The 24,342-nt window shown below is 37.7% G+C and overlaps 1 protein-coding gene across 5 annotated transcripts in view; it reads left to right on the top strand.

Moving 5' to 3' along the window:
* LOC119054886 (probable ATP-dependent RNA helicase DDX60) overlaps positions 1–24,342 on the top strand; it is a 100,440-nt gene that overhangs the window by 62,024 nt on the left and 14,074 nt on the right. For 3 of the 5 annotated variants that reach the window (XM_053658356.1, XM_053658359.1, XM_037152925.2), the window contains 11 exons: positions 1,041–1,145; positions 1,682–1,810; positions 3,085–3,209; positions 5,405–5,563; positions 8,387–8,534; positions 10,286–10,438; positions 13,184–13,288; positions 15,006–15,206; positions 20,460–20,564; positions 20,834–20,975; positions 22,531–22,652. In XM_053658356.1, coding sequence (XP_053514331.1) covers positions 1,041–1,145; positions 1,682–1,810; positions 3,085–3,209; positions 5,405–5,563; positions 8,387–8,534; positions 10,286–10,438; positions 13,184–13,288; positions 15,006–15,206; positions 20,460–20,564; positions 20,834–20,975; positions 22,531–22,652 — 1,494 coding nt within the window. Of the gene's footprint in view, positions 1–1,040; positions 1,146–1,681; positions 1,811–3,084; positions 3,210–5,404; positions 5,564–8,386; positions 8,535–10,285; positions 10,439–13,183; positions 13,298–15,005; positions 15,207–20,459; positions 20,565–20,833; positions 20,976–22,530; positions 22,653–24,342 lie in introns of those variants that run through there. The other 2 variants (XM_053658357.1, XM_053658360.1) reach the window with 2 other exon arrangements.

The following is a 24,342-nucleotide window of genomic DNA, read 5'->3' as shown; positions in this document are numbered from 1 at the left end:
TAAGGTGAAAATACAGATATTTTAGCTCCTGTATTATGGAGGAGGAACATGCATGTATCAGTGGAATTAGAACTAGATCTGTTTCAGAATCTACTGACTTTCCATTCTACCAAACAATTTTTTTCAACTGTATTGTGTTTGGAACACTTTTTTCAGTCCAGAATTTCCAAACCTGAGTTTCATAACTTGTTAAAAGCTATTTACTAAAAACGGGTATCCAATTTTCACATAATTTTGGAGAAATCTGCATATTATATAGTCCCTTCTTTGAGATTTAACCTTTCCAATGTGAAATCTTGAATAGGCCTATTTAATAAAACAGCTATGAAAACACAGCCCTATCTTTTCTTTTGAAGAATGACTCTTAACATCTCAGGGATCATAGTTTAACAGGCAATTAATTCATGGCAATAGTGGTTGAAACCAGTAGAAAATACTACAATGCAACCTTTTTGAGAGCAGGATTTTTTCAATTTATACTTTTAAGATACTTAAAGATCTTAAGTGGAAAAGATCATGACTTGCATATTCAGAGGCTTAAAGCAGAACCAAGTCTGTGACCTGGAGAGAAGTTCCCTTGAGTGTCTTCAAAGTGATCTGATAGATTTAGTTTTAAAGTTGACCCAGCTCTGATCTTGGAACTCTAGCCAATGACATTGGCCAGCTTTAGCCTCGCTTGGTAATTAAAACAAATAATCATATTCATAAACTAATTCCAGTTTCAGCTGCTACGTAGAAGCCTTGTTTTCTTGCCTAAATGAGTCCACACACATTTTAACTTCCCAGTACTCTAATTTGAATGAAAAGATCTTAGGAGATAACACAAAAAGTTTTGGGGCGCCTTTTTTCTATTTCAGTAAATTAGGGACACTCTTGGTTAGCATTTTTTTTTGCATTTAGCACTAATCAGCATTTGAACATTTTAGTTAAAGTGCTGTTTTCAGTGTCTTTGGGTTCATGATAGTGACTACGAGGCAAAAGTTGGAACATAAGATGAAATAAAAAGACTATTAAAAAGTTCAATTTTCTTTTAACCATAGATCGAAAGATATGGATTCCCTTCTGATCTTATTCTTTCACCCCGAGAAACCATTGAACTTTATGACAGCATGTTTGAATGCTGGGAAAGTTGGCCCAGGGCCCAGGTAGGTAATAATTATGGAATTAATTTGAATTCTGTTATAATGGATAGCAGCTTTACTGTTCAGGAAGGCAAAATCTTATGCTTTCTAATCACTTGCATCTGATCTTTTAGAATTATCAGTGGATGCTTTCCAAAATACAATGGCCTGTTCTCAGACATTCTTCTTTCTAACATTACATGTTTTACTTGAATGGCATGGAGTGCCACTGAATTCCTGAAAGGATTTCTTTTCTCCGTTTCTGAGAGACCTTAGTCTCCTCTTATGTCTTGGATTTATGGACCTCCATCTTCTGTCATTGCACTCCCTAATTACCCTAATTGCTGCCTGTTTTAATCTATTTGGCTTTGCTCTGCATTCTTTCCTTTGAAGAGTTTTTTCATTTTATCAGTTTAGATACTAGAAACAATGGGGAGAAAAGACATTCAAGGGTCTGCCCTTTCAAGAAGCCTGTCATTCTGTTAAGGAAATGCATAATTAAGAAACATCTTTGATTTTCTTGCATGATTTTATGTAATGTTGTGGTATTTCTTTTCAAGGAGCTGTGTCCAGAGAACTTCATTCATTTTAAGAATAAAATAGTCATTAAGAAGATGGATGCTAGAAAATATGAAGAGAGCTTAAAGGCAGAATTAGCAAATTGGATTAAAAATGGCAATGTAGAGGAGGTAATTTTCAAATGTTTTTGGTGAAGTGTGCTGTCTTCTTTGTTTTCTTCAGCTGCATTGCTCAATCATTACAATTTTTCGTTTTTCTTTTAATATTTAATTTTTATTTTGGGGTTTTAAGCTGAACATGAAGTCTAGGTTCTGAGATAGGATAAAAAGATAGAAAAGAAATTGATCTTTGTCTCATCCTCTGTGTCTCCTAAAATATGTGCCTCCTAAAATAAATGCCAAAAGCCACGAGTTCCTGATAGGTGTTCTGGCACAGGAAGAACAGAGTCGTCATCCACAGTCAGTCAGTGTTCTTGGTACTGTGGCCATCACAGTTAACAGTAACTGAGAAAAACTTATGACTCAATTTTTTTTAGTAAAATTTTTAAATAATTAGTATTCTAATTTATATAAATTATTTGTATATTACCTTAACCTGGAGTGCCCTGGATGATGTGGCCCAGCTGGTTGAAGTATTGTTCTGTAAACCAAAAAACTGCAGGTTTGATTCCCGGTCAGGGCACATGCCTAGTTGTAGGTTTGACCCCCAGGCAGGGCACCTACAAGAAACAACCCTCCGATGTTTGCCTCTCACATTGGTATTGTTCTCCCTCCCTCCCCCTCTCCCTAAAATCAGTGAGCATGTCCTGGAGTGAGGATTAAAAAACAACAAAACAAACAAAAACCTTAACTTGGGCTCATATAAGTTATTTTAAGTAAGTCGCTAGTCTTCATATTTTGATGTTTGCTTTATTGCCACATATTGAAGTTTGTGATTTGGGAGGGAATGACATATATTAGACTCTTCTCATGTGATTTTTTTATATTATATTTTAACTTAGATTTTCTCTCCCCACACAAAACCATAATATAATTAACTTAGATTTTCTTCTGCTTTTTTCATTAAAAAATCTCTAACGTGTTTGGAAATGACTTTTCTGTATGGCACGAAGAAAACTGGCTCACCCCCCTCCTGCCAGAGTGAAACTGGCACCATTTGCTAAACCGACTGGTTTGTGTGGCCTTAAACAATCGCATGTTACAGTGCACGCACGTCTACATACCTATGTTACGTCTACCTTTTTGTCCTCTCGTCTATGGATTTGTGTATTTCTTTGATGCTTCTTTGCAAAGGTTTATAATATAATTCATTCTCTTTTATCATGTATAATTTTAAAAAATCATAGCAACAGAGATGAGGCAACAATGAGAATATTTTAGTCAAAAGTAATCATTCTTTTCTTTATTATGAAGGACTTAAACAATTTATTTATTTATTGCTGCAGGCCAAAATGGTCCTGAAGAATCTTAGTCCTGATTTGGCTCTTAGTTCAGAAAATATGACACAGATGTTTCCACTTCTTGTTGAAAAGCTGAAGAAAATGGAGAAGTTACCAGCGATATTTTTTTTGTAAGTCATGTATTTACTTTTATGTTTAAATTAAATTTATTGGGCATAAGTCATTTAAATTAAGTTGTTTTTGTTTGTAATTTGTATTGTACTCATTCCTTTAAGTTGAGGAAAGTTTTACTAAGTTTACTGTTGTGATATAGTATTTATTACTATTTTTAGTGCCCATTTATTATTAGAATGAATATTTAAAAATATACCTTTTGTAGTTTAATTCTTAATAAAACACTTTTTATTTGTACTATTACAAATTACCTTCTTTATTTAGTTCCCTTCTCCATTTCTTACTTGCTTTTTACTATTGTATTATTATCAAGGTCTTTTAAACACCCACATTCAGTAAATATCTAGGTTTAGTAAATACCTAGGTTCTTTTCAAAACAGATGGAATGTTTATGCATGCAAGTAGCTCACATAAAATTAAAGCATCCTTACAATATGCTAGAGTCTTTATTGGTGGGATAGTTTATTGTTTTTGATTTATAGTTATGAGATCTATAACTTACAGACACTGATGGCTTGATACATGTTATACTGATATAACATGAAACAGCTTCAAATTGAATATAATAGTTTAGTTTTGATAATATTAATTTTATAACACCATATCCTGGATTAACTATGATCATATATTTTGAGGTCAGAATGGAATGCTTTATTTGCTTTAGGCAATTTCAAACTACTTTAAGCCATAGATGCTTTATATAAATAAGACCATAGAATCTTGCTCAAGTGGCAAAGTTTAATGAAATTTGTTCACACATAACCACATGTATGGTAATGAGTCATTATGATACATATTTAAAATAATGATGATATTGAATACATGATTGTCTCTGGGGGAAATGCACTAAAATCGTTTCTTTACCTTTGTTGCTGAAACAAGAAAAATAAACTTCCGAACCACCAAGAAGTTACACAGCTCACATACTTTACAAAGATGATTTGGTACTTCTGAGATAGTTCTTGAAGCCTGATTACAAAATAGAAATCTGAAAATAACTGGATTCATTACTTACATAGATATGCAAACTTAAAATATCGGAAAGTCCAGTATTTCACAAAAACACTTAAGGTTTAATGCTGCTTGAAGAGTTGAATCTTAACACATGTTAATGGGATTTTGGGTTCTTGACAAGGCATGCTATGCAAATCCCTGGACGCACACAGTTTTATTTAGTCCTAGGGAACCTCGGGGCATCAAAAAATCTGAAGTTTTGTCATGACTCAATCTGTACCTCCAGGAGCTCTTCAAATAATAGTCTATATGCCAACCTTCTTCAATCTGGTCTCTGGAAAAAAATATGTGTAGCATGGTTAGAGTTTAGTGACCTTATCAGTGTGTGCATTCTTCCTGGTCGAGCCCAAGTTTGGAACCTGCCTCTGCCCCTTATCAGCTCTGTCACTTCTAGACAGCTACTTAATAGTTTTGAGCCCTAATTTTCTCATATGCAAAATGAAATGATTGAAATAATAATATATAGGGTTGGGGTGAGAATTAGATAAAAATAAATTATGACAGCAGTATAATACTATAATATATTAAGGGATGATGTCCATAATATGGTTATCAGAGAGATTTTAGAGGAAAAATTATTTACATGTGATCTGTTTTAAGAAATGAAATACTATCATGAAAATTACATTGCTTAATACACAATTTATACATAGACCACAGTGACTTGCACTCAAGTAAAAAGAGAAGCAATGTAATGTTAAGGTTAAAAACATTGAGCACTGACTGGTGTGAGTTGAATGCCAGCTTGCAAAGCAAAAAGTCACAGGTTCAATTCCTGGCAGGGCACATGCCTTGGTTGTAGGCCAGGTCCTCAGTTAGGGGCATACAAGAGGCAATCAATTGATATATCTCTTGCACATTGATGTTTCTCTCCCCCTCTCTTTCTTCCTTCCTTCCCCTCTCTTTAATAAATAATTAAAAATAACAACAACAACAATAAAAAATAGAATATTGGCTTGGAGGCCAGGCCCTGTTGCATCCGAAGTATAGGACCTTCAAGGTCACCTAATCTCTTTATGTCTCCCTTTTCTCATCTGCAAAACAGGATAAAACTGATAAAGATGGATATTAAAAACTCAATGGGTGTGTGTCAGGCTGATAGCAGTAAATGGAAATATGACTGCATTCTATTGACAATTTTATTTTCAAGATAAGCATTCTTTTCACTTGTTTCCAGATTCAATTTAGGAGATGTAGAGAACAGAGCTAAAAGTGTGAGCACTTTTTTGAAGAACAAGCAAGAGAGAGAAAGGCCTCCCAAAGCTGATAAAGAAGCCCACGATATGGCTACCAAACTTCGAAAAGTTAAAAAATCGATTGAGAAACAAAAGACAATGTAAGTGTCTAACTGAACAAAAGGGGTGGGTAAAAGATTAAAATACTTCACAAATTCCACTTGGAAACATACACTGAATGTGCAACAAAAAAATTCTAGTTATTGCTTGGATGTGTTTGCAAAGTAAGTAAATTTGGGTGGGAGATTAGAGTAAAAATAAGTAGCCGTAATATTTACATGTTTCTAAGTTGGGTAAATTAGTCTCATTTAGGGCTTGGGAGAGGCGGGACCACAGCCTATGAGCATGGCTGGACTATATACCTGACATCATCTTTCCTCAAAATAAGCACATCTTTGATACCTACACGCTTACTCTCAGCCCTCAGAAAGCTTAAACAAAGTCTCCCCACAATATAGAAGTGTCACTGGTGTCATCATAATCTCATGTGACATAGAACGAGCTTGAAAATGGACTGAAATGCCAGTTTTAGCTTTGGTCACTGCAATTTGCTCTTTCACTCCTCTTCCTTGTTCTCAGTGTCTAATTCTGACAACTCAAGGTCCAGAACGCGTATTCTCTCTACCATCTTCTCCATCTTTGGTCACTGCCTACCTGAGACACTCATTATGTCTTCCTTGCAGAGGACTTCTTTGTCCCCTTCAGATTCACCACTTTCCAATCTAGCTAACAAATGATTTCTCTAATTTCAGATTGACTAAATCACCTTTCAGTCAACAGTCTTCCTTGGTCTTTGCTTAGAATGTGAAGGGTCCAGAGAGAGACACCATAGGACTGAAGATCAGCAACTGATATTCTGATTAGACTCTTTTTTCAGCTCGCTAGAAGCTACCATTTCGAGTTGAACTTAGTGACCAATAATTCGAGCTATAAAAAGATAAAGAATGTTTTAATACCTTGTTTAGCCCCACTGTCATACTGAGGGTGAGTGGGGCCCCTGCCCTGGGCCCTGTACTTTGGAAAGTACCACTCTGGTCCTCCTCCATCTGTATCCATTCCTGTAAAATTGTGAGTCAGTAGAGTTTATGCATACCCACCTAGAGCTCACTCTTACCCTTTTAAACTCCAAATTTTTAGGGAGCTATATTTGTCAAAGTAGGAGGATAGAACGTATTATTTGGTAGTTTATAATCTTGACTTAAAAGTCATAGCCAGACAGCAATATGTGGGCTTCTGTTCCTCACTCTGCACACAGTAGGGCCAGGCCTTCCCATAGTCTTGGCATTCTCCCCTGCGTTGTGTTAGCTGGAGGTGAGAACACTGGATGATGGTGTACAAGTGAATTCATCTCTTATTTGGAGCCGTCTTATGTGCACAGTTAAGAGCACATCCAGGAAACTGAAAGATCCAAGAAAGGATAAATGACCTGGGCATCTCTGAAAGGCTGTTACGCTGGAACAAAGAATAATCGAGTCTGGTCACACAGGGTTATCTAAACCAGGGTTTATGGAGTGATGTCGTAGGTCAGATTCCCCAGTGGTACCCGCTATGATGGGCTATCTGTATAAGGGATTTATTGAAGCAGTGTGCTTATGAGGGACTATAAGAAAGTGAGGGAAGCAAAAGAGGGAAGGTGAAGATAAGCAAGGATGTGAGTTTTGCTAGAATAATATTCTGAGGGTGGTCCAACAGAGAGATCTGGAGGCACCACAGAATTGTCCCAATTTGAGTCAAGGTGGTTTGAATGTGGACACTAGCCCACAGTGTTCATGGTGTTATGGATGAAATGAGACAAATTTATATGGACTACAGAAGTCCTGTGGAGAAAAAGGATGGCATGGCCACTCTCTGAGTGAGAGAGGACTGGCCTGTCACTTGCCTGGATAGGCTTTTATTGCTTTTTGGGGCACATTACATTGAGGATGGTCTTCATTTACTATGCATAAATTTGCTTTAGGTGATTACCTTTTATAGAAAGCAGAGGATGTTGCTAATTATATCAAAAAAGAAGGGTATTTGCAAATGTAAGGGGGGAAGTGGTTGAACTGGTTACACTCCTCCTTGGGAGGTTTATCATAGATTTTAGGAAGTTACTTTAAAGATAAGCAGTAAATGTTTTCTGCCTCAATTCAGGGTGAGGGATTTTTAGCAAAAAGCAAGTCTCAAAGTGGCTTAAGTACGATGCAGGCCTGATTCCCCACAGGAGAATCTGTTCATGGGTGTGGCTCCTGTGTGCCGGACCTTGCTTCCCACTGGCCTTTCCGAGTGGGAGCTGGACTACATTTCCCACACCACACAGAATGGTCTCCTATAGTGGCTAACTTATGGACCTCCTATCACTCAGTTACTGGCTGTGGGCTACTTCCCCATTCCCAAGAGAGGCTGTAACCCCTGGGAATTTCCAATAGGCTTGCCAATTGAGGGTCATTCTGCAGGGAACTATGCAGCCAAGAGCCCTTTGCAACCAAACTCAAAGCAATTATAGCATCGACCACAATGAAAGAAGGAGAATGGCCTGCAGTTGGCACTGTAGAGCTAGAAGGTCACGTACCTTACCCTCAAGCCTAGTGTTACAAAGGTTAAGAGAAAATGATCATCAGTTTAGAAAGTGGACCACTTGTCAAGGTCATGTGGGAGAAGGTCATAGTGCTTCCCTTATAGCAAAAAAGGGAAGGAAACATTTGACAAGAAGGCACCTTACAGTAAGAACAGTAGTAAGCCTTCAGAGAAAATGTGCATATACATAGAAATTTCTTATAGGGACAAGTTCTGGAGGCCAATGAGGAAGTGCGTTAGAGAAGAAAATTGAGTCAGGGTGTTAAGATGTATGCAGGAGTGAATGTTTGGGTTATGAGGAAGATTTGGGAATCTTAGGCTTCCTAAAATGGCCAAACTCATTATGTAAAATTTATTTTTATGAACAGAGAGGAAAAAAGCCAGAAGAAGCCCAGAAAAATGGATAAAAGCCTAATATATGAAGCTGAACATGATAATCTACTCAGGAATTTAGAGAAGAACCTGGAGATCCCACAGGAGTGTACATATGCTGATCAAAAGGCAGTGAGCACGGAGGTGAGCACATCCAATGAAATAGCACTCCAGGAAATGATTTCACTCGCCAGCCATTGCTTGTCCGTGATAGACAGTGTTGAACGTAATAGCTAAGTTCGATCTCTGCCAGGGACATCTCTGTTCATGACCTCCTGGCTACACATAATATTTAAAAGTTCTAGAGAACATGCTGAAAAGGACAGAATTAGATTTATAGATTCTTTCTTTTTAAAAATATTTTATGTTTTACTTTTAGAGAGGGAGGAAGGGAGGGAGAAAGAGAGGGAGAGAAGCAGCAACGTGTGAGAGATAGATTGATCAGCTGCCTGCTGCATGCCCCCAAACGGAGACCTGGCCCACAACCCCAGCGTGCGCCCCGACTGAGAATTGAATCAGCCACCTTTTGGTTTGCAGACCAGTGCTTAGCCCACAGAGCCATGGCAACCAGGGCTTTATAGATTATTTCTTGCTTGTTTACAACTAACCTCTGAGAATGATTGGCCTTTTCATTATTTGTTTCTGTGATCCATTTTTCACAGCTTGAATTCTGAGCCATAGTCTCATCTGCCTTATTTGAATATTTGGGTACCTGTAGTCCTCAAATATTCAGTAAAATCTGTGTATACTTTAAATGATATGCACAGAATCTCTCAAATTTAGAAACTTTTTATGTTATAGTCAAAACATTCCACCCAAAAAAACCATTGAAATACCTGTAAGTGGTATGCTGTTTCTTCTTTAAACATTTTTAGATAAAATAAATCATGCTTATAACAGACAGGCTTGAAAATACAAGTTAGTAGCATTAAAAAGCAATGCTGTCCATCAGAAGTAATTATTACTCTTCAAGATGAACCTTTGATACCATTCATTTGTGACTGCACACACGCACACATGAACACATATGCACAAAATATGTATACACACACATAGGGTGGGCAAAAGTAGGTTTACAGTTTTGAGTACACAAAACACAGAGTTTGTTCTTATGTTATTGTTTATTAATTATTGTGTTATTTTGTATATGGACAACTGTAAAAGCCTACTTTTGCCCCACCCTGTACACATATCCACCCTGTTCATATATACATACATCCATTACAAAGAATGTACATGTGTACATTCTTTGTAAACTTCATGGTCTCTTCCTTCTTAATGTATTTATATCATAATTTTTAGTAGATCCTTGATAATGCATTATACAGATGACTATATAACTAAAGTGTCTTGGGGGTTATTTTTCTTTTTCTCCTCCTAAGCAGTGTTTATCTTTGTACATATAACTGTCCATAAGTGGAATTCCTCCTTAGAGCACAAATATTTTTAGGGCCACTTGTGACCAATTTACAGTGAGAAGTAGCATTCCTAGACCATGCAGGGTAGGGAACCTGCTCTGTCTTTTCGGAGAACTCTCTTTTTCCCTGAGACCCCTGAGGATCCACTGGAGAGATGACCTGCCTCTGGCGGGAGCAGGTCCTGCACTGGGTCTCTGATCTACTGCTTGGTCAGCACCTCCCACCCCTGCAGCCTGCAGAGGGGAGGGCCGTGGTGCCGCAGGGCAAGGTCTGTTCAAGACTAGGGAGTGTTTCTTGTAGTTACTGCTACTGCCCTCAAATGGTCTTTGTGCTCAGGTTGAGTCAATTCCAAACAGTTGCCTCTGTAGCCAAATTATGACATAGTATATCTATTATTTTGATTCAAACACTCTATTCTGATTTAAGTTAAAATTAGATAAAAATGATCAAAATTCCTAAAACTCTTGCTTCTTTCAGATGTTGCAGATGGTGTTCGATCGAGTAAAATTCACAAGAAAAGGTGCAGAACTGAAGGCTTTGGCAGAAAGGGGTGTCGGATATCATCACAGTGCTTTGAACTTCAAAGAAAAGCAGTTAGTTGAAATTCTCTTTAGGAAAGGATTTGTTAGGGTAGGTAAATACTGTCATTCCAAAATTTGAAGTTGTGTTTACATAAAGATGTATACCCCAAGAAAAGGGGAAAATAATAACCACTTTTTCTCATCTAATTGTTTTTTATGAAGCCTGATAGGACTCCATATTTCCCATCTCACTTAATTGAGAGAGAGGTTTTGGCATTTGTCATTCCGTTCATCTCTTTTCCATGAAATTAAAATAGTCCCTATAAAGATACTTTTCCAAATATTTCTGTAGTTAGATTACCTATGCTGATCTTAGAACAACCCCTTGCATTTTAAATTTATAATATCTAGGGAATTGGTTCAGCTGCTCATATAATTTTAGCTACAGACATTCTTTTATGGGCTTGGACAACGTGATAGTGCTTTGATTAGATCTTTTCTCAAAATAGCTAAAAGAAGAACAAGAATGTATCGCTTCCTTGCAGCCCGCCACATACCTTGGCAGTGTTCTAAGATGTGTCACTCCTCAGCGCTCCTTCTTATCACTGAGAGTGGACAAGAAGAGGATTTCCTGAAATAGCCTGCAAGCCAAACCCGTGTTATGTTTTATTTATGTCCCATGAGGGTGCATGGGGGTAGCCTGGATAAATTCACGAAGTCAGTTTATATCATTTCCTAGTCCTTTAGATCTCCAGTAATATTTAAAAGAGACCCTGACTTTTTCAAATGATCTATATCAAATTTTTTTGTTGTATCGTTACCAGAGGAAACAGTATTTTATGCTGTTGCAGGAAACAAATTTCGGGGACACCTGCATAGGAGGGTTGGAGGTGTAGTGGCTAGATTTATTGGGGCAAAAACAAAAGAAGGACTCAGGCCATGTCTCAACCATGACCAAGCAGCTTGCCTATATGGCACCGTGGAAGGAGTAAAGGAGGAAGGACCCAGAGCTGCAGTGCCGTTCGCCTGGCATCCGAGGCTCCAGCAGTCCAGTCCCGGCTCTGTTCCCAAGGACTGTGACTGGCACTGTGCTTCCGCCCATCCTCCGTGCAGCTGCTGGAGAAAGAGAGCACCTGGGACCTTCGTTAAGCTTTGGTTATATTTCCCTGGGCTTGGGAGAAATGGGCTTTCTTTCACGTCGTCCGATATCTTTCCTCGCACTTCCCAGGGCTCTGCCACTGCCTCCCTTTATGCATTCCCTTTCTTGGATATTCCCAGGTTTCATGCCCTTATTCTATCTGGTTTTATTCCCTCCAGATTCCCCAGGGTAAACTCCTCCTCTTTATGTTTGCATTGATAGGGGGAGCAGGCCAGTTGTCACCTGGGGAGATTGGAAAGACAACCTTTCCTGCTTGCTCTGGTGCCTGGAGTGGCTATAAAGCTGCCCCTTCCTAGTTAATCCTTCATAATTAGATGTCTGGGCCCCCTTTCCTTAATACCTAACCAGCTGCGTGCTGTAACACTATGATGTAGATCGTATTTGTGTGTGTGTTATGTGAGAAAGAGAGAGAGGAAGAGAGAGATTGAGTTTGAAGTTGATTTTGCTACTCTGAATAGTGTCTTTTGATCTTAAGTAAATGTTGAAGAAAATCCAACAGCATAATTAAAGGATGAATATGTAATCTGGAAAAAACAAAGTATATCATTAACAACTTTGTCTAGTGTTTCTCTTAAATAATAAGTTATTTATTTTAAAAGTCAGTAGCTCAAGACAAAAAATTTCTACATGATTTTCAATTGAGGAAAAGAGGCACCTGTATTCTGATCGGCACATCCTGTATCTAAAATAGTACCTTTTATATAGTAGCTGCTAGATCTTGATAGAGAAGTGACTGGGAAATAATGCTAGCTTAGTGACAAAGAATACATTTTTATAAAGGTATTCATGCTCATTACATTTCAAATGTAATGGTCTTTTTCATTTTTATTCTCATTATTTTTAGATAAACAGTTAATGGTGTGTTGCATTTTGACAGGTGTCTAGATCTCCACTACAGAATAATTATAGAAAATCACCACATATACTTAACCATTAACATTAACCATGGCACATATGATAATCAGTATATATATAGAGAAAGGGCAATTAGGAAAACCCAGCATTATATGAAAATATAAGCAAAAGTAGATTGTTTGGTAAACTTTAAAGTTTGCCCTACCTCTTTTCTGGTTCTGGTAATTCAGGGAAGAAATGGATCTTTACTTTGCTCATATTTCTTAGATATGCTATTGCCATAGAAATAACCTTCACAAATGAATTAGTCATGATGTAGCCCCAGGGCTTGGAAAAGCATTATTACCCTTTCAGGAGGAAATTTCCTCTCCAGTCATTTATTTAAACATATTTACTGAACACTGATCATGCACCAGTCAGTCTTCTGAACAGGGCTGCAATGTTGAATGGGGCTTGGGCTCTGGTGCAGGATTGTACACAAGCGAACGGTATTACTTGAGGCCGTCATTAATTTTCTCCTGCTGTGAAGAAAAATACTGTAGGATAGGGAGAGAAACAGTGAGAATAGAGGTGGTTATTTTGAATATGGCAGGCCAGAAATTTCTCTTTGATGTTTGGGCGGAGAACTGAATACCCCCGATAAAAGACTATCTGGAAAAGAATATTATGCACAGAGCTAAGAGTGACTGGTATCGATGGCCCTGAGCTGAGAAGGTGCTTGATGTGTTTGTGAAATAGCAAGAATACCACTGTGGTTTAACTGAAGTTCAAAGTTCAGTAGCTGTGTGGCACTTTATAGAAATCCTATTTCATGAGGTAATTGTTCTATTCTCTTTCTAGGTGGTGACCGCTACCGGGACACTTGCTTTAGGAATAAACATGCCTTGTAAATCTGTGGTTTTTGCTCAAAACTCAATCTATCTTGATGCTTTAAATTACAGACAGGTATTGTGACGTGCACAAATTCTCCACTGCATCACTAAAATATGGCCATAAAATAGTAAAAAGAAAAAGTGAGACTTCAGTTTACGAACAGGCCACAATTTATGGGCTAGTACACTTGACATTTGTTCATGCCTGACTATCATTTTTAGCTGTGGAATAATGAAAAGCTCGTGAGTTTGGGATTATGTGATCATCACTAACTAGACATATGACTTTGGGTGAGATAATCAAACTGCCCGGTCCTTCTAACCTGCGGAAGAGAAATGATAATTAACATTCCACAGCCATTTGGCAAGGATTAAAGGAAGTGGATTGTAGGGAAGATGCACGCTGAGGGTTCAGCATGAGCGTGCGCTCACTCATCTGCTGTGCACACGATTTTGTGCTCTGGAGCTTTGATGCTTCTCCCTTCTTGGCTGCTGACGTGTAGTCTATTACTGAGCCCATTTCATCAGTTTCCTGTTAGCGGTATTTAATTTTTGATTTGTAATTTCTTTTTCAATATTTCATCAGACATTCTTGGCCTTGTATTATTAAAATAATTTTTCTGAATTTCACTTCTTCTTACTCTTCTATGTCCTGCATGTGTCCTGCATGTCTTCATATAGTTTTCCTGCTCAGCAAAGTTTGATGTATATTTTTATGAGAGGCATGAAATTTAGATATATCAGCTAATATTCAAGTTTTTATCAAAGTGCAACCCCTTCCCTTTCTCTCTAAATGCTTCTTTTGGCTGTATTGTCCTTCTTATTTCCCGCCACTCCAACCCCTGTCGTTTTTATTTCTTGTCCTGCTTCTATGCCATGCACAAGCTCTCCTTTTTTAGCAATGTCGGGAGTCTCATGCTTATGGCCCTGGAGCCAGAGTGTTATGCTATTTTAGATAATAAACTTAGGAGTAAAAATGTCAGGGTTTAAATCCTGGATCTCCCAAGGAAACACCTGGTTGTTTGACTATGGGCAAATTTCCTATATTCCCTTTGTCCCAGCTTCTATGTGGTAAAATGGGGGTAATGATTAGACTTACCATATAGTTGTGAGGTGTGCATACAAAAAAGTTTCAAGAACTTAGCACATCCTAAGCACTTAATAACTCCGACGTAATAGAACTTCCGTAAGGAGCTTGTTCTTAACTTGCTTTTTACACATAGTGTTTCTGAATTTTATCTTACCCATGTATTTCCTCAATATGGGCAAGTTTTTATGGTGATTTGTAACTCTGTCAACACACTTGTGTGTAAGAGAGAGTGCTAGAGAAAGGGATGAGGAAGGGGCAGATGGGAAGGGGGAGAATTTGTGTAATAAGTTAAGCAGTACGTAAAGTCGAAATCAGAGCCTAGTCTTGGCTTCCTGTATTTTTTTTGTTCTGTGTATAATACAAATGTCTAGCATGATTTCTGGCATGAAATAAGTTCATAATAATAATAAATGTCCCAGTTTTAGCTCTGTCTCAGCCTGGTAAATTCTGTAAGGAGTGCATGGTTGGATTTTTCCTTCAGTTACTTAATGGTGAGACATAGGAACGATTTATGTGTTCCAACCCCATGGAGAGGCATCCAACAAAAAGGGGAAAAGCAGTTATGGACATGGACACCAGTGCGGTGATTGCAGGAAGTGGGAGTGTATGGGGAGGAATGGTAATGGACAAAAATACAATGAAAAATAAAATTAAAAAAATATTTGGTACGTTTTACCCTGTTACTCTATTCTGCTTCCAGATGTCAGGACGTGCTGGAAGACGAGGCCAAGACCTGATGGGAGATGTCTATTTCTTTGATATTCCATTGCCCAAAATAGAAAAACTCATAAAATCCAATGTTCCTGAACTAAGAGGACAGTTCCCCTTCAGCATCACCTTTGTTCTACGACTCATGCTCCTGGCTGCGAAGGGAGATGACCCGGAGGACGCCAAGGCGAAGGTACGGTGCTTGGCATTTTCTAAGGTAGAGTGTTCATTACCGGCCAGACCGTGGGCAGGTCTGCTGTTCTTTCAGAAGTCTGTAGCAATAACTTTCAGTTGCATTAGTCTTTAATTTTTGTACTGTCTTGAATAATATAGCACTCAGGGTGGAGGGGAAGAATAACAATTCATTTTGCTTGTCTCCTTTATCAATCATAGAATCTGTGGCTGGGTGGACATTTGGAATTATCCAAGATTATGGTTTTCATGTGTGATAGACCTTGTCCCATAAGTAGTTAAGGATGCTGGCCATGGATTAAAAAAAATCTGGGTTAGATTTCTATTTCTACTATTAAGACAAAAATATTTGTTTTTATGATTTGAAAGAAAAGTTTATTTTTCATAAAAAAGTAACCCAAGTTCATCAAATAATATTTAGATAATATGGAAAGTTGAAAGAAGAAAAAGAATGTCCATACCTAGTTCCACTATTCAAAGACAATTATGTTATCATTTTGATATTTTTAAACTTGTTTCCTAGGCATAGATGCGCATTTGGTTTTTAAACACAGATATATATTTATATTAAATTAGACTTCAGAATATGGTTATAAATTTTACTGAAAGGTTTTCTCAGATAAATATTTTGCACCCAACCCCTAAATGAGAGATTTAAAATTCAAAATTAAATAATCTGTTTTTCATCTTTGTGGAGATGCCTTGTGACAGGGACCCCTCCTGTCTGTTTTTGCATATTGATTAGTATGCCCAGTTAAATCAGATGCTGTTTGCTGAGGTGAGGACTCCTGTAGAAATTTTGTGATGCATTGGCTCTTAGGTTGGTTGATGGTGCTCCAGGCCAGGTTCATTTAGACCAAAACTTGCTCATTTTTGAGAACTTAATTTTTACCTCTGTATAGGAAAGAAGTTAGGTTAGGAGAATGGTTTATTTTTTTTGCTTTGGCATATGTGAGAAATGCCATCTGTAACCTTCACACATAAAAGGCTTAAGTAAGTGTGGGCATGCAATTCTTAGACTGTTGTCTTTGCTTGTCACATCGAACTGAGTGAGTTTCATCACCTTCTGCCATTAACTGTTGCAGAGGAATCAACTCTTAGATTTTTCTCTAGAGGACCCACGCTCATTTCTGTTCTCCTGGAGTTCATTTGATTTTTTTCTGGGGTGGGCAGGGCTATGTAATTCTATGAATCTTTCTTTTTAATCCTTATATTTCAAAGTCTTTTTCCTAAGATTTTCTATTTTGTGGGTCCTCTTTTAAATTGGTGTTTTAGTTCTTCTATGATAAGAACTTCAATCTTCCTGCTTCATGCTCAGATATTTTTATTGTGTTAAAATACACATAATATATTATGTGTTAAAATACACATTTTAACCATTTTTTAAGTAGACAGTATAGGAATGTTAAGTATATTTGGATTGTGCAACATTCAAGTAGATTTGGAACTAAGAAAATATTTCTTAAATTTGATCTTTGCTTCTGTTTTAATTTGCTGAGTTTTTCTTTTTTTCAGGAAAAGTTATAATTTTTAAATTTAAAATCCTTTTTTTCTTTTGTTCTTTATTGTTAATGAACATGCAATTTATCTTCCACATTGCTGATGAGGATCTCCAAAGTTTTGGTTCTATTTTTTAGTAATACATATGTGGATTTGAGTTCTGCTATCGATTCTGCTATTTAGTGCTGCTATTTAGTTCTGTTGTAGGTTTTTCTGTTTTCTCACTTTTTAAGCAAGTTACATCTATCCCAATCTGGTGTTTTGTCAAGGAATAAGATGTATGATTTCCCTTCTGGCTTCATTCTTTGTCCAGCTAAATACTGTTTAAATACCCTCTTAAATTTAAAGCTAGATGAATGTGTATTGGCCCAGATCTCAGTATTTAGTAGATTTTCAGCTTATGTAGCTTCTCCGCACTGAAAATGGATCTTCTACCTTTGCCAGCCTCACTGACACATTGACCATGCAGTTGTCACTCATCGCTGTATACTGCAGAATGCATCGCTAACAGGGTTGGTCACTCTCTGAATGAGACCCATGTGGCTGGCCTTCATCCCTAAGTTTACAGGGAACCCCCATGAGTCACTCACCCTCACACACTCTGCTGTTTTCTGGCTGTTGTCATGTATGACTAAATGTAGAGAAAGAGAGAGAACAGTTTGGAAGACAAGGCATTTTTGGTGCCCTCAGAAGTTTCTACCCCAAAGTAAAGGTGATGAACAGTATACCTGCTTCTTCTGCTCCTTATCTTCCTTCCCCCTTCTCTCCCCCCCTCCCTTCCTTCCATCTAGTCCATTGGCCTTATTATGAGTAGAGACTCTCCTTAGTTTCTATAAATTTTCACATCCAAAGGCTTAAATTTGGTCATCTTGGAAATTTTTTCTTTTAATTGGTACCTCATAGACATTTTACTGTGCAACTGAAAGATATCTAAACTGCTACCTCAATATTGTCTTTCACTAAAAACCAAGCAATATTTTCATTTTTATTACTTGGATTCAGTCAACCTAGTTCCATTATCTTTGGGACAATATTGCAGGACATGGAATAATACAGTATCTTATTTTCTTCCAGAGCAATCCAAGAGTTATAAGCTTTGAAACTTGAGTTGTATTTATTACCAGATTATTTGGGAATATCTCTCATTTCTGGTAATTCTATTTGATATTTTCTGTTTGTTAAAGTACAGATTTGCCATGTAAAAACATGGCAAACCAAGTAATATGAAATCTTATGTATTGCTGGTATTGTAACCGAGCAAAGTAGGGCCTATGCTGGTGGCGCCTTGATACATGACCCAAAATTAGTGTTGTAGGAAACAGGTTTTTATTACAGGGGTGAAATCTCAGGGGGTGCGGGCTGAGAGCACCCCTTCTCAGAGCCTTCCTCTCCCACGAGACCCAGTACTTCTTTTGCTTCCCCACCAGGCTATAAGCCAAAACCAATCCTAATAGTTTCCCATTTCCTTATCTGTTTTTAAGCTGTCTAGGCAAACAGTTCTCCCTCCCCTGTGGAAATGCACTTGTGGTTTCAAAGTCGCCATTGTCTCGCAGCAGCTCTCTGCTTCAGGATCTGGGGCAGCTTGTCCTCAGCCTCCATGGAATAGGGCTGAGGACATCATGTGCCATGTTGCAGTGGATCATGGTGGAGTCCTGGAAGGCACAAGTCCCCAAGGAGTGGCCTCTCCATATGTCCCTCAGAGAAGCAGAGGTCTCCAGGCTCCAGCCACAGTTCCGCACCTCCCACTAATCTGTGCTTGGTTAGGCAGCTCCATCAGCTCTCTCCTTACACCCTTTCCTCCTGCATGACTGCTACTTCACTACAGACTGCATGCCTGCTTCCTTACTACACCTGGCCACAAGGCTGAATCCTCAGAGGAGCAAACATAGCTCCTCTCTCACTAAGGCAGCACAGCAGAATCTGTCCTGGATCACAGCTCCCTGACCACCTCCTTCTCTCTCCTCATGGCCAACCTTCATGGCTGCCTCCTACTACAGCCTACATGGCTGCTATCTCACTACGGACCTCATGGTGGACCCAATCCCCTTCTCTTTCAGACCACCTTATTTTAAATGCTGACCTGGAACTTCCTATGTGACCTCGTGTCTAGCCTCTCCTACAATAGGCTACTTTTGCCAGTTGCCCCATAGCTTTACCTTATTTGGCTGCCATGTTTAGTCAGGGCAAGGGTAACTCAGTGACGCAGGGGCTTCTGTTTCTCCTTAGCATGTCATGAGTCAGGACACATTCTGAAGTCATGTACACCTTTTGCCCAGGTGGTAACACAGCTATTATCTTGCCTTTTGTTATGCAAAGTATCTTAAATGCTGTATCATCTCCTTCTCCCATCCTCCAACCATGGGCTGTGGGAACTTTGAAGATCCCTCTTCTGCACCTCATTACAGTATCTGTGTGGTACAGTAGTTATGGGTAATATCTATAATATTTTATATTTGTTTATGTTTATGTGATGGTCAGTCAGGTGAGGGTGTGCTGAAGAAAATGGACTCTTGCGATGTTGTGAGAATTGAATTTCAGACGTGTACACATGGCAGAAGTGTAAGAATAGTGACAGATTTATGGGATAGAAAGAAATAATACTCCCTTGGGGATATAGAGAGCAGGCAGGCTCCAGTAGCAGCTGCCCCAATGTCCTTGCTAATATTTTATACATTTTCTTGGTTTCAGAAAAAAGAGGCTGTTTTTCAAATGGTCTAACCTGTTTCCTGGGTTCTCTTGGGGCTTTGCTGGGACCTACACTTATGCAGTCCTGGATCTCCTGGGATTTTGTGTCCTTATTGTATCCAATCCTTTTCCCAGATTTTCCCAGGGTAGACTCTTCCCTTTTATGGTTGCCATTTGGGCTCCTACTGTGCACACCTTAAAGCTCTACTTCATCATTTGGCTTCTACTTCACTGTACTTAGTAGGAGGACCTACCCCTGCACCATTTTGGCTTCTACTTCACGTGCACCCAGCAAAGGAATTTCCCCCTTGCTGTGGTTGTTCTCTGGGGAGATTAGAAAACTCATCTTTTCTGTCTCCTCAGAGGCAGAGTATGCTGCTCTCCCCTGGGGTGTCTGTGAAGCGGTAGCTTTGGGACTTAAACAAATGTTGCCAGCTTTGCTCCCTTCTCCTTTGTTAATACTTAACTGGCTACCGATGCTAAAGGTCACAACAGGAGACAGAGGAGAGACTCAGAAAAATAAAGTGTTGTCCTCATAGGTCCTAGACACAGGAGGCACAGTGTGCCATGCAGGGCTTGGTGCAAAACACACAGGGATGGTCAGGAGACACAGGACAAGCGCAGAAGAAAGTTCTTTCTTTGTAAAAGTTTCTACAGGACAGGAGAGATAGGTCAGAGTGAACAGTCTAGGATTTACTAAATTGAATAATTCCAGAGGGCTTTAGGCTATGTAAATGGTCCTCTAGCTGCCTGGTGTCTGCCTCGGAGGTGATTTAAGGCAAGAGAAATACTGGCTTGGTGTGTGAGAGTTAGGTAAGAAAGTAGTTCGGGGTGTAAACTTGGAATTGAATAGTTTGCAGAGGATAGGCACGCTTCTAGGCAAGCTGTTATCTTTACGTATTAACTAGCCCTGGGAGGGGCAGTTCCTTCCACAGCCAGAATGGTTTTAAGATGTCAAAATCACATAATATACAGGAAAATTCTTTAAATTACAATATACCTATATTATCACTTATGACTATATTTTGTATCACTAACAATGTGTAATTTAAAGTATTCTTCTTTAAAGGTGCTGTCAGTGCTGAAGCATTCATTGCTGTCCTTCAAGCAACCCAGAACCGTGGAGATGCTAAAACTTTACTTCTTGTTTTCTCTGCAGTTACTGGTGAAGGAGGTATGACTAACTGTACTTTGTCTTTCTGTGAAACAACATTGGACTGTCTCTGCTTCTTATCATGCTGAATGAATTGAGTCTTTAAAATGTCATATCCAATGATTAATATTACTTATAATTGATATAATTATCAAAGTTGGGCCAGGTAATTATTATCACTCTCTCTTATATTGGTATTAATTACTATTTTAAACTAGCACTTAATACATTCCTTACTGATTACTATATATGGACTTGAGTCAAACTAATATATTATTTTTGTTCCTTAGGGCTATTTAAATCAAGAAGGTAATCCGATAGGGTTTGCTGGACTTGTATCACATTTGCATTACCACGAGCCTTCGAATTTTGTTTTTGTCAGTTTTCTTGTAAGTGGCCTTTTCCATAAGCTCTGTCAGCCAACCCACAAAGGTAAGCTTGATGGTGTCCTGTGTATAGTCTAAAATCAGCAACAGAGGCTGCAGTGAAGTTAGCACTTCAGGGATATTTTTCTATGAAGAAAGTACAAGCTAGTATTGAGGTAATGTAGAGATAGGAAATTAGAAAAAATAAACTTTTATATACCTACTGATATAAATTATATGAGAGACAGCTATATTTAATGATACTTATTTTAAAATGTCAACTTATTCACTTCAGTGATTCCTTGATTCCATGGTTCAGACACATTAAATAATATATAATATTTTAATAAACCTTTAAAAATTAAATTTACTGCATGCTCATTATAGAAAAGAAAGCATTATGTTAAACATAATATTTACTATTTTTTGTGAATATTTCCTCCCAGTGTGTAAAATATAATTGCATACTATATTTAAATAGCTCATTTTATATTAATTGCATAATTTAGAATCTTGTTTTCTCCCTAAATATGTTTTTGCTTATTCTTTTTATAAGTTTTTATTAATTCTGTTTGTAGTGCCTGTGTAATAGTACATCTAAGACAGTTTTTAATTTTTATAATTAAATAGACCCCCATAAACAGTGTTCTTGAGAGAGATGTTTCCCACTTATACTTACACTTTTTAAAGTTCCCACTGCCTGGTAAAATCTGCTTTTTTCAACATTACTCTGTCATCTCTCATGAACTGATCGAAACACTCTGCCAGTCACTGACTGTTTGTGAAAAAAGAATACTCAGGAAATCCTGTCCTCCCAAAAGCTCTGTAAGAGGAGAAACAATTTCATGCATGAGATGGGTAGTTTGTATTAAAGCTGTGTATGTATGTGGAGAGAGCAATGTATACAGTTATAAACATGAAGATAGAAAATTTGGTAACTTTATAAGCCAGATAATGCGGCTATTGCTATTTCGGGAGTAAGGAAATTGAGGCACAAAGAAGTTAAAAAATTGCCATGGTCACAAAATTTTAGTAAGTGTCAGAGCCAAGATGCAAATAAAAGTAGTCTGACTATGGAGTCCAAGTTACTCAGTGGGGCACCTTTTAAACCACTACCATGTAATTCTCACGTGTTGTGATGGACAGAGAGTATGTCAAGTTGATCAGATCTTAATGTGAGTGACAGGAAGATAACATAGGGAGAGCTTATTTGTAGGCTGAATTTTGGGGAGAGTTAAATGCTAGGCTAAGGATTGGATTGTGTTTATGATACACTGAGATGCAACTGGAGATTGTTGAATATGTGAGAGATGAGATCATAAATGTTTTGTAAAACTGATCTGATGCTGTGTAAAACTGATCACAGACTGAAGAAGAGAGAATCCAGGTAAGGAGATAAGGCGATTTGTGTTTGGAATAGCTGAGGTCTCAAGCAGAGTGGGAATAGAAAGAATGAAAAAGAAGGCACAAGTGTAAAACTCCTAGGTGATAGAGTTGTTCCTTAGCTTCTGTATTTGTCAAAAATTCAGCTCGTGTGAATTGGGAAGTAGTATTCAATTTAAACATTAAAAGTGGGATTAAAATACTATATTTATATTAACAAAATACTTTGTTTTATGTAGGCTCAAAACATTTTTCTCAAGATGTTATGGAAAAGCTTGTGTTAGTATTGGCAAATCTGTTTGGAAGAAGATATTTTCCAGCAAAGTTCCAAGATGCTAATGTCAAATTTTATCAATCAAAGGTAAAATTTATAATTCTGGTATCACTAAATAAATGAGATTAATAAATCCCACCACAAATGATTCAGCAGTAGTATAGTTATATTAAATGTAGGATTCATTTGTTTTATATGCTAATAATTTTCCTCCCTGTATTCATTGTTATAATTGATCTGTAATTCATAAATTTCCCTCTGTAAATCTATTAAAAGATTAAATACCTTGAGAAAAATAGGATAAAAAGTTTTTCTCGTGCTGCCTATTTGAAAGTATCGAATTATAGCATTTATGGGCTAGAGAAAAAATGTAGATTAATTTTATATTAAATTAATGATTCCCATCATCGAATTTACAGTTCTCTTACCATTTTTTAGCTTGAAATAGTGCTGTTGATAGGAAGTATTATTGTGAGCTATAATCTCCCTACTGAAAAAAAAATAGAATAATCATTGAAGAAATAATCTCTTGACTCACACAGACTAAAAGCAAGATTTGCAACTTTGCTTTGATCACTATTTCCTATCATTAAATACTATCACTAATATACCCCACTAGAATCTGAGAAAGTGGGTCAGGCAGGTTATACCAGATAACCTTACTTAAAGGTGACAAGGAACACAAAAAGAAGAGTTCTTCTGTATTGTCTAATCCCCAATGTCAAATTATAAATCTTAGCCCTCACAGATCAGTGAGCACAACTGTAGGCATTAACTTCTATCATCTCCACGTGTTTAAATTCATATGTACATTCCTGAACTATTATTTAATTTCTTGTTTACATAAATTTATATTTAACTTATAAAAGGATATTCAGTATCTCTATTCTTACCAATAAGATCATCATAAACAATACAATAAAAGAAGGTTGTCAGTGGAGGGCTTCTGTCTCTCTCTATTTTTTTTCCCTTAAAGATTATTGTGAATATGTGCATGTTTGGGTAAGATATAATAGGTGGTCATTCTCCTATTGCAACAGAAAGCTGTGAATGTAATGAGGGTTAGGTTGGCTAGAATGATGAAATGGCAAGAACTTATCCCAGGGTGATAGGAATCTCCACCTGTGGTTTTTCTCCCAAAGGATTTATCTGTTCTGGAAATGGATTGAAAATTGTACTTAGCCTATACAGAGAGCCCCTCCTATGAGATAATACAAACAAACATACACACATTCAAAAAACAACTGATTAAGCTATTCATGACAACTTGGGGCTGAGTGGCAGACCAGAAGCTTGAGAGATTTAGAGAGCTTTAGCCACTGAAAATTTACTGGGTACAAGGTCTGCAGAAAATGTTACGGCACTCCACCAAATTTCCTGTAACCTTGTAGCATTTATTAAATGAAAACCCACTGGAGTTTTCTGAGGAGGAAAGGATCTGAGTTTATTTACAGGTTTGTATCCCCCGTGAGACATTTTTGAGGCCATCAAAGGCTAGAAGATAAAAGTAGGTTAGGAAAGAGGTGGATTTTTGGCAGTCTTTTATGGCTCAGAAGAATGAGATCCACCATCTTCATACTAAAATCTTAAGAGGACCACTATGTAAGAACAGAGATAAGTCAATAAGGACTGAAACTTATTAAAACTGGAAAATAGGACTAAGCGACTTCAGTCTATACTTGGACTGAGGTGATCACATCTTCACTCGGTCAAACAGAAAAGTGGGGGAACTCATTCCCTCATCTTTAAATGATGCTAGTCAAGAGAGCATCATTTA

The sequence above is a fragment of the Artibeus jamaicensis genome, unplaced genomic scaffold (genome assembly GCF_021234435.1).
Source record: "Artibeus jamaicensis isolate MK-2021 breed Jamaican fruit bat unplaced genomic scaffold, CSHL_Jam_final scaffold_537, whole genome shotgun sequence".
Taxonomy (NCBI): domain Eukaryota; kingdom Metazoa; phylum Chordata; class Mammalia; order Chiroptera; family Phyllostomidae; genus Artibeus; species Artibeus jamaicensis.
Note: the sequence above shows the minus strand (reverse complement) of the source record. Positions and strands in the feature narration are given on the sequence as shown.